General features: G+C 37.0%; 1 protein-coding gene across 1 annotated transcript in view; it reads left to right on the top strand.

Annotated features, from left to right (window-relative positions):
* Positions 1–5,068: 5,068 nt before the first annotated feature.
* The window catches only part of LOC104037197 (protein mono-ADP-ribosyltransferase PARP4), a 44,927-nt gene continuing 41,071 nt past the window's right edge, over positions 5,069–8,924 (top strand). The window contains 2 exon segments of the mRNA XM_075715561.1: positions 5,069–5,194; positions 8,010–8,205. Coding sequence (XP_075571676.1) covers positions 5,069–5,194; positions 8,010–8,205 — 322 coding nt within the window.

Here is an 8,924-nt window from a genome sequence, read left to right as displayed (position 1 = left end):
TTAACAGTGATAGAACTGTGTAAGAAAATACAAGGACTTGTACTCACGCTTTTTTAAAGCGCAGCATCACATTCAGTCCCTTTGACATCTTTAGTAAGAAAATACAGTAGAGGTTTGTTTTCAGTTTACCTGCACACTGAAGGCCTTGCAGGACTACAGATTATTTGTGGTCTATTGTTGGACGATAAAAAATTATTTTTGGCTCCCTCTCTGTGCTAAAAATATAATCCATTGCTAACAATGGTATTGAATTTGTGGTTTTATCATGAAGTACAAGCTCCTGTGCTTGTGTGAAATCCTTTTGAGGCTATTGGGGCTTTATGGATCTCCATCAACATAAATTAAAATTGTAAGAATTAAACCAGTGATAATTGTCACCCGTTCCACTTTGCATAACTTCCTTATCTGGTGCTGCAACAATGCAGTATTCCAGTTATAAAAGTATTTATCAGCAGTTAATTAATTCTCAACACTCAGATTAAATACAATAGTTTTCTATTCTGATTTTGAATTTGGGAAATTTTACCATTCAAAAAGAGTAAAGCCGAACAGTGCTAAAATTCCTTGAAAATTTTGGTTCTCTAGGGAAATAGGAGAAGAGAGGCTACTATTCCATGGTAGCATTCATCAACAAGGAAAGATAATAAAATCCTCTCTCAAGGGAGAGAAAAGCTTCTGGGAACAGACTTTGAACAGGTTTAACCCAATTTCCTGCTCTCTGTCAGGTATTCCAAAGTTCACTTGTGCTTTAACAGGGACAATTTCTTCCTCCTTCCAAGTGCAGTGAGTGTTACTGCCCCTTATTGTGCAGTAGACTGCACTTTGCTTGGTTTATTTATTTGACTGGGTTGCTGTCCCTTCGGGCATTTTACAGGGAAGTATGAGTATGTCCTAGCCCTTTCTACCTACAACGCCCAGGCTCTCCAGTTGTACCTCACGCTGTTGGGGAAGCAGGAAGATCCTTCAGGGAGGGCAGCTGCCTGAGCAGGTGAGTAAACAATTTGGCTCCCTCAAAATCTAAACAGAGGAGTGGGATCAGGGGTCATTTAATACCTCTTGTGCTGGGAACAGAGCAGGGGTTGTCTTTGCAGAAAGACTTGGAGAAATTAATCCCTTGAGTTTATGCATTCCTTTCTGCTTACTGTCTGACCTATGGTTTATTTACAGATCAGTTCTCGCAATAATTTTTTTCCCAGTTCTTAGCAGCTTGATTTTCATAAGCAAATGTAATAGAAAATGCTTTTGTGGAGTTCTGCGCCACAGGTAGCTACCAATTCCAATTGCTTCTGGTGTTTTCTGGATGACGTATGGATGTATAGGCAGGGCTGATGCTTGCAATTGGTTGTATGTATTTCATTGTCTTCTAATAAAACTTTTTGGTTTGGCTGTGCAAATGGAGTTCATTATTTCCTGAGGAGACAATTTCTGGTCATACTTTAGCAGTATCCAGAATCTGCTTTAGAGAATATATTGAGAAAACTAGTGCACACAGAGCTCTAGTGAAGAGGAAGGCAGTGCCCAGATCTATTCTATGGTTATTAAAGGAAGCCTTTGGCAGTGGCACGTTTGCCCTTATATATGCCTCAGATTAATTTATCTTGTTTGTGACAAGATTCAAAATCAAGTTGATAAAAGCAGCTTAAAATAATACTTTGTACCACAAAGTAGAGCTTCTTAAGGGTACAGTTTCGCACAGAGCCAAGTTATAACAAGGCTGCATCGTAAAAGATTTTTATGACCTCAGATAACACGGTATCTTGTGAAAACCTCTTAGTTAAAATATGGAGAGTTGTTCTTTTGTGTGAGCAGAGAGTACTTTCATGCCAAAAGCACTGCTAATGCCATAAGAAACAAAAATGAGAGCCACAAAATATAGGTATATCATGACCTCATGTGCCTTTTGATCTGCTGTCTGCCTGACCTAAATGCACATATTGCCATTACAGAGCTGCCAGTTCTATCAGGTGTATAGTGCAGTAGATGATTTGAGCCCTTCCTATAGATTCCTTTCTGCAATAAAATTATACAGACATGTATAAAATTGTGTCTGATAGTGTTGATTTTCCAGATTTTCATGAAACCCCATATTCAAAGGAATTATGTTGCTTTCTTTCCTTGAATAGCTACTTATTTTTTAGCTAATAATTTAAGTTATTCCATGGTAGCTGGCCATCTGATTCCTTTTTTACTGCAAAGAAGAACAACTTCAGTTGCAGACATTGAAAATCAAATAGGCGATAGAGGAAGAAAAGAAACACATTTCTTAAATGTAGTATAGGTAACATACTCTAAATGTCACCCTAAAATTACCTCAGGCTAATGTGTGGTGGTTTGTTTGGGTTTGTTTTTTTTTAATCTGAAACCTTATGTTAGTCATCTGCTTGAGACTTGGGTCCTTGATAAATTAGTCAAATAATAATCTTATACTAGATTGTGAAGTGCTGTTGTCAGTGCCATTTAAAGATTTCTTCTGCATTGTTACTGTCTCTTGGTTTATTCTCTCTCCACACTACAGTGAAATCTTTCTGCAGGGTTGGTATAAAGGTTTTGTTGACCTTGTAAAGGATTTGGTGCAATTTGACCAATACTAATTTTTAAGCCAGAAGAACCTATTGGGTAATTAAATTATTTGGGTTTAGTCCTAAGAAACTGGTAAAGAAACTGTTCTAATAAATGTTTCCTCATTTGCACATGCATAGTGCAGAAAAATGTGAATTGGTAAATGAACAGAAATAGTTCAAACAGCATCTGCTTTCCTTTTTGCAGTCTTTAATGTAGGTGTTCTTTATTTATAGAAGTAGGATAGAAGCTTAATCAGAATTTGCAGTCTATGGGGGAGCTCTCATTAAGTTGGAGAAAGGTCATTTTTGCTCCAAATGGCCTCCCCAAGAGACAGGGCACTTGATACCAACATTTTTGGTTCACATTTGGTTCACATATCTTTACTTTCAAACAAGAATTTCATATTTGTTCTGCCTCATCCTGTGAGTCCAGGATGAATTTGTAGAGGCCAAGTATTCTAGAGTGTCAGTTTTGTCCAGTTATTTCACAAATAAAATTATTTGGCTTTAAGTCACTGTGGAAAATTTACATTATCAAGTAGCTTTTCCAGAAAAACAAATAGAATAAAAACAGTCTTTATCAGGGACAGTAATACTAACCCTCTGGATGAGATACAGACATGGAGTACTTGGATGCAAAGAATCATTGGTAGAAAGAATTTATGACCTGAATGTTTTGTTTCACAAGCATATGTTCTCTTCATGATAGTTACTGTAGCGTTAGCAGCGTGTCTGCATTAGCAGTTTGGCTTGGAGCAGCAATGCAAATTTAAGCCAAACCTTTTGGTTGTCAAAATTAAGTTCTCAAAGTGGTTTTGAGGTGTACCCTCTGATGCCTTTCAGAGAAAACTAAACTGGGCATTGTGCTTCCAATAAGCTAAATGGGGGCATTGCTTTTGGCTGCTGTCTGAACCCACCCAGTCATAAGGCCCTCTAGCTCGCACTTACCACTCATTTACCACTGAAGGGGTCTGAAACCCTGGAAAGCCCATGACATGTTGAGGAGCTCATATGCTATATAAAGAGCTCAGTGCTCTGTATAGTGTTCTCACGCTATAATTCTCATAAGTTTTCAAAATAACTTCACACTCATAGGCATCCAGAAAAATAAATATACATTGATGATACATTTTAATCACTTAAGCCAGATGCTGCTGTTACATTTTGTTGTCAAAAATTCTACTCCTGTTTAAATACAATTTTCCCAGCCTCTCTTATCTTAGCGTAGTTTGTGACAAATGACACGCAGCCCGTCTTCCTTCAGGTTGTTTTACAGACCATTTAGGTTGACACTGCTGAGAAGAGAAGCAGTCCCCCTACTTCCATCTCTCCCCTACATCTCCATCACTTCCACTGCCACACTACTCCTTTTTGTAAATCTTTGTCATAGGCCAGAGGGTAAATTCAATCAGAAAACAGATCTGGATTAAAACTAGCCTCTTGGTTTTGGGGGTGGTGTTGTTGGGGTTTTTTTTGCTGTGTTGGGTTTAATCTGGATCAATTTTCCAAAGTTCTTTTTAAATGTTGTGGGATGGGGTGTTTTTATAGTTACAGATTATAAATCAGTGAGTGGAAACATGAAAAGCAGTTTACATTCTTGAAAAAGGGAGTTTTATAATGGTACTGTGTGAAAGGGGAACTGAGAGGTTGTTCCAGTCTAAATTAAGATAATTCTATATTACTAACAGTGGGTATTAGCAGCAAGAAAAGAGGTTGGCAGTTAGTTCAAGCCATGACTTCACTGAAAATATAGGTCACGCTAAATTTTACACATAATTAAAATAAAAAGAATAAAACTGATTAAGAGATGTTCTGAGTGGATTTGATTACCATGCTAATAAAATTAGCATTAGATTTGTTTTGGAACATGTTAGAGTTGCTGCCACAGTTTAACCTGGCAGGCAGCGAAACACCACACAGCCCTTCACTCGCTCTCCCCCTCCCCAGTGGGATGGGGGAGAGAAGCGAGGAAAAAAAAAAAAAAAGTAAAATTTGTGGGCTGAGATAAAGACAGTTTAATAGGACAGAAAAGGAAGAGAAAAAAATAATAATAATATACAAAATAAGTGGTGCACAATGCAATTGCTTGCTACCCGCTGACCAATGCCCAGCCAGTTCCTGAGCAGCGATCGCTGCTCCTGGCCAACCCCCCCCAGTTTCTATACTGAGCATGTCACTATATGGTATGGAATAGCCCTTTGGTCACTTTGGGTCAGCTGTCCTGGCTGTGCCCCCTCGCAGTTTCTTGTGCACCTGGCAGAGCATGGGAAGTTGAAAAGTCCTTGACTAGTGTAAGCACTACTGAGCAACAACTAAACCATCAGTGTGGTATCAACATTATTCTCATCCTAAATCCAAAACACAGCACTATGCCAGCTGCCAGGAAGAAAAAATTAACTCTATCCCAGCTGAAACCAGGACAGTTGCAAAGAATATATTTGGTGAGGATAGTGGGAATGAAAGTTTTCTCAACCAAAAAAAAAAATTTCTCTTTTAACAGGAGGGCAATGGCAATCTTTGCAAACTGTGTGTTCTTTATTAAAATTAAATACTTAACCTTTCAGGAGAAGAGCAGGCTGAAAGCATGCATAAAAGAAAATGGTGGAGTAGTTAATTTTGTGCTTAATCACAAGGTAGGTTCCAGGTTTATTTCTGAGATCTCAGTAGGAAAACATCAAGTGGTGCAAGTGTTGTAGAGTGTTAATCTTGCGACATGTAGAGAAATAAGAACTGTAGAGATTATGTCTCTGTTCAATATTTAAACAGAAATACTCAGTTTACATTTTTAATGCATCTGGCGCAGTAGTACTGAAATGTCACATTAAAAAATCAAGAGTAATATTCTCCCTCCACAAAAGAACTAGGGAGGTTTTTTTCCTGGATAAAATTGCAATGCTGTTTTTCTTCTCTCATCGTCAGAGAGGGGAAACTGAATAAGGAGATGCATCACTGAACTGGGTTTTGGTTATGTTATTGTTAATGCAAGCATTTGATTAGAGTGAGAAAAAGATGGTTGTAGAGTTTTTGTCTGTATATTGCAGTTTTTTATTTAAATACAGCTTTTTATTTTGAATATATATTGAACACACAGCATGGGTAAATCAAGAAGCCTGTTTGCATGACATGCACAGCAATGAAATCAGTAGGCTGCATCTATGCTGGCACATTATGTGCCTAGGAATGCTCGCAGGGACTGTGGCCAGCTGTCATGCCTTGGCCCACACCTATACTAGTGAACTGTCTTGGTCCTTAGAACTGAGTGTTCATATGCAGACTGCCTAATGGGAATGGTCATGGTGATGATCTGTCTCCCAAACCATGCCTGGAAACTTAGAATCATAGAATCATAGAATGCTTTGGGTTGGAAGGGACCTTGAGAGATCATCGAGCCCAACCCCCCTGCAGTAAGCAGGGATTGAACCTGTGAACTTGGTGTTATTAGCACCGTGCTCTAACCAACTGAGCTAACCCGGCTGGTCAACTGGGAGGATGTGAGTTGGCAAGAAGCTAGAAGTGTGCCAAGGAACATGCAAATGCCTTAACAATATAAGTATTCACATGCCAGTGACAGGGAGTTATCTAATATTATCTAACTTCACAGTGAAGGCATAATACCTTGTTACTTCTGCCACTTAAAAGTGACATTTATTTCCTCCTTCCCATAGCTAGTAATTACAGCAAGCTCATAAATATTGTCATATTAGAGTGCTTACTTCTAATCCACCTTCGGGAGAAGGTAGTGCATTGTATTATGATTTAATTTTTTGTTTTCTCTGTATACAGTTTTTTAATTTTGAGAAGACTGAGTTCATTTCTCCCTCTCACTCTTGTGTAATGTTTCCTAATAAAACGTTGGGTGAATTACTTTAAGTCCTACTGTTATATATGGCTCCCATAGGCGACTGCCATTTTCCAAACAGCAAAAATTGTATATGCTGTTCTCAAAGAGTCTGCAGTTTAAATTGTGCATAACATAAGGTGTTGACATTAAAGGAAAAAGAAAAGAATGTGTGAAGAAAAGGAGTATTGCAGGTACATTATCATCTTGTTCAGAGCCCAGTAGTTTCCTGACTCTGACAATGCATATCTGTTTAGGAGAGAAAGTAAAGAATAATATATCAAGATCTAGCAAGAGTATTCCAAAGATGTGATAGATTTCTTTGCGCTGTAAATTCAGGATCTTACAAAATGGGTTGACACATCTCTTTGTGGTGGCTGTGATCTTCTAAAGAAGCAGTGGGTGGGCAATAATTAAGGCTCACATTTATCCCACCAAACTGCTGATCTCCAGGCATGATTTGGGGGAAAATGTCAAGGAAATTGCCTCATAAAAACAATAAGCTTTAAAAAAAGCTTTGCTAAAAAAATTTAGTTATTGAAAATAGCAAATGAACTAAGAGTTAATGCAGTACAAATATGTATTAATTGAAATCTGTATTTTGAATCATCTTTATAAATACAGTGGGAAGAGAGATATTTCAATACCTAAAATTTGTGAGCTCTAGGATGCTGAGAACAGCTAACAAGTGGCCAACCTGTTCAGGGTAAATCTTACCCAAGCTTCAGAAGTTATGTTATGATTAAAGATTAAAAAGAACCTTGGAACAGATCTGGGCTCAGTGCTGCTGTATCAGGGAAGAGCTCTTACTTTTCAAAGCTGTACTTTTGTCAAATGTGACAAATAAAAGTACATGCATTTATCATTCTGTTTCCAAGTAAGGTATATCCAATTTCATTCTGATTTAATAACCTTTCATTTCGTTTATCTGTATCCATCAGTTCTTGCATGCTTAATGTTAACTGTTCAAAATACAAAATCTGGTGCCTCTTACTTATGACCATTTTATTTGATTTGACTTCTCTAAATGTTCTTATTTTGTCCTAATTCTGCAGAAAGTTTTAACTTTCAGCATATATATGATTCCAGTAAAACAATGTATGATTCAATGGATGTATAAGGCTACCAAAGCATATTATGATTACTCAGCATTCTGCACAGCTCTTTTTTTTTTTTTTTTTTTTTTTTAAACACTCTTACCCTGAATAGCTTTGGGTTTGTACCATGTTGGCCACAACAGAACTTGGCCCATTACTGGACCTCCTGTGTGCTGCTAAAAGCTCTGCAGAACATTAGGCACCTAGTCACCTTCATATCTTTGTAGTTACTCTAGAAAAGTGGACACACTCTGAAGATATCCATATTTTAATTCAGCTGAACTGTTACCTGAAAGAGTCCTGCTCTGTCTCTGCTGCCTATGGATGAAGTGCAGAGGTACCATGTTTCTAAATCAGATGTTTGAATTAAAATATGGTCCAAAAAGGTTGTCTGTTTTTAACTGTTTCCTTTGGACTCTAGGATTGTACCAGTATGAATTGCAAATAAACAGTATTTGGATTAATATTGTAGTTATGTGTGCATAGCAACTGTAATTGTAACCTGTCTTTCAGAGTACACATGTTCCTGTGGATATTGCTGATGTCCTCAGCTGTCGTGATCTAAAAAATATTGAGAAGTATCAGCTCCCTGTTTTATGTGCAGATTTCATTTGGAAATCAGTTGAAAAGGGGAAGCTTATACAGATTGATGCATATAAGGTTAATAAATGACAAGACAATACTTCTGACCAAAGGCCAGACAGACAAGGTACGTATATTTGACATAGTTTATTCATCTATCAGTGACTTTGGGAAAGAAAGTTTTAGAAGATGAATATTTGGAATCAGCTTTTAAGAAATCAGCAATCGTGGAAACTGACAATAAAGTTGATTAAAAAAATTTGAATATTTCAGAAAAGAAATACTAGTTCCATCCTGTGGAATCTTTCCATAGAATTTTTTTTTTTTTCTTTTAATGAAACTTCAAATAAGACTTCAAGTTGGAAATGTGGATAAAATATTAAAAATAACAAAAAAGCTACTCCAATGACTATCTTTATTTGACTCCACTGGGAAAAAAATGACAGTAACCTGGAAGTTTTAGTTAATTTCAACAGAATGCAGTGGGTTTTCAATGCCTTTGTATGAAGAAGTGTTATGTTTTGAAGTCAAAATTATGAGAAAGTAAGATAGCTAGAGAACAGGTTAACACGGGCTAGAAATATTTAATGCAACATAATTAACACAGAAGAACTTCAAGTATTCCAATATGTAACATGGTTCAGATGCAAACAACTATAACTCTCTGTAGAAGAAAAAAAGACAAATGTTCATTTTAATGCTGTGAGACAAGCCAAAGAATGAGAAAAAGAGATGAGAAAGATAATTCTATTTAATGTGTATGGTCAGCAAAAAATTATCATCCCAAAAGTTACTAGTATTTTAATTCTCTTTTTTTCTTCCTAGTAACTACGCTTTTTATTTCCT

Source organism: Pelecanus crispus, chromosome 1 (assembly GCF_030463565.1).
Source record: "Pelecanus crispus isolate bPelCri1 chromosome 1, bPelCri1.pri, whole genome shotgun sequence".
Lineage (NCBI taxonomy): Eukaryota > Metazoa > Chordata > Aves > Pelecaniformes > Pelecanidae > Pelecanus > Pelecanus crispus.
Note: the sequence above shows the minus strand (reverse complement) of the source record. Positions and strands in the feature narration are given on the sequence as shown.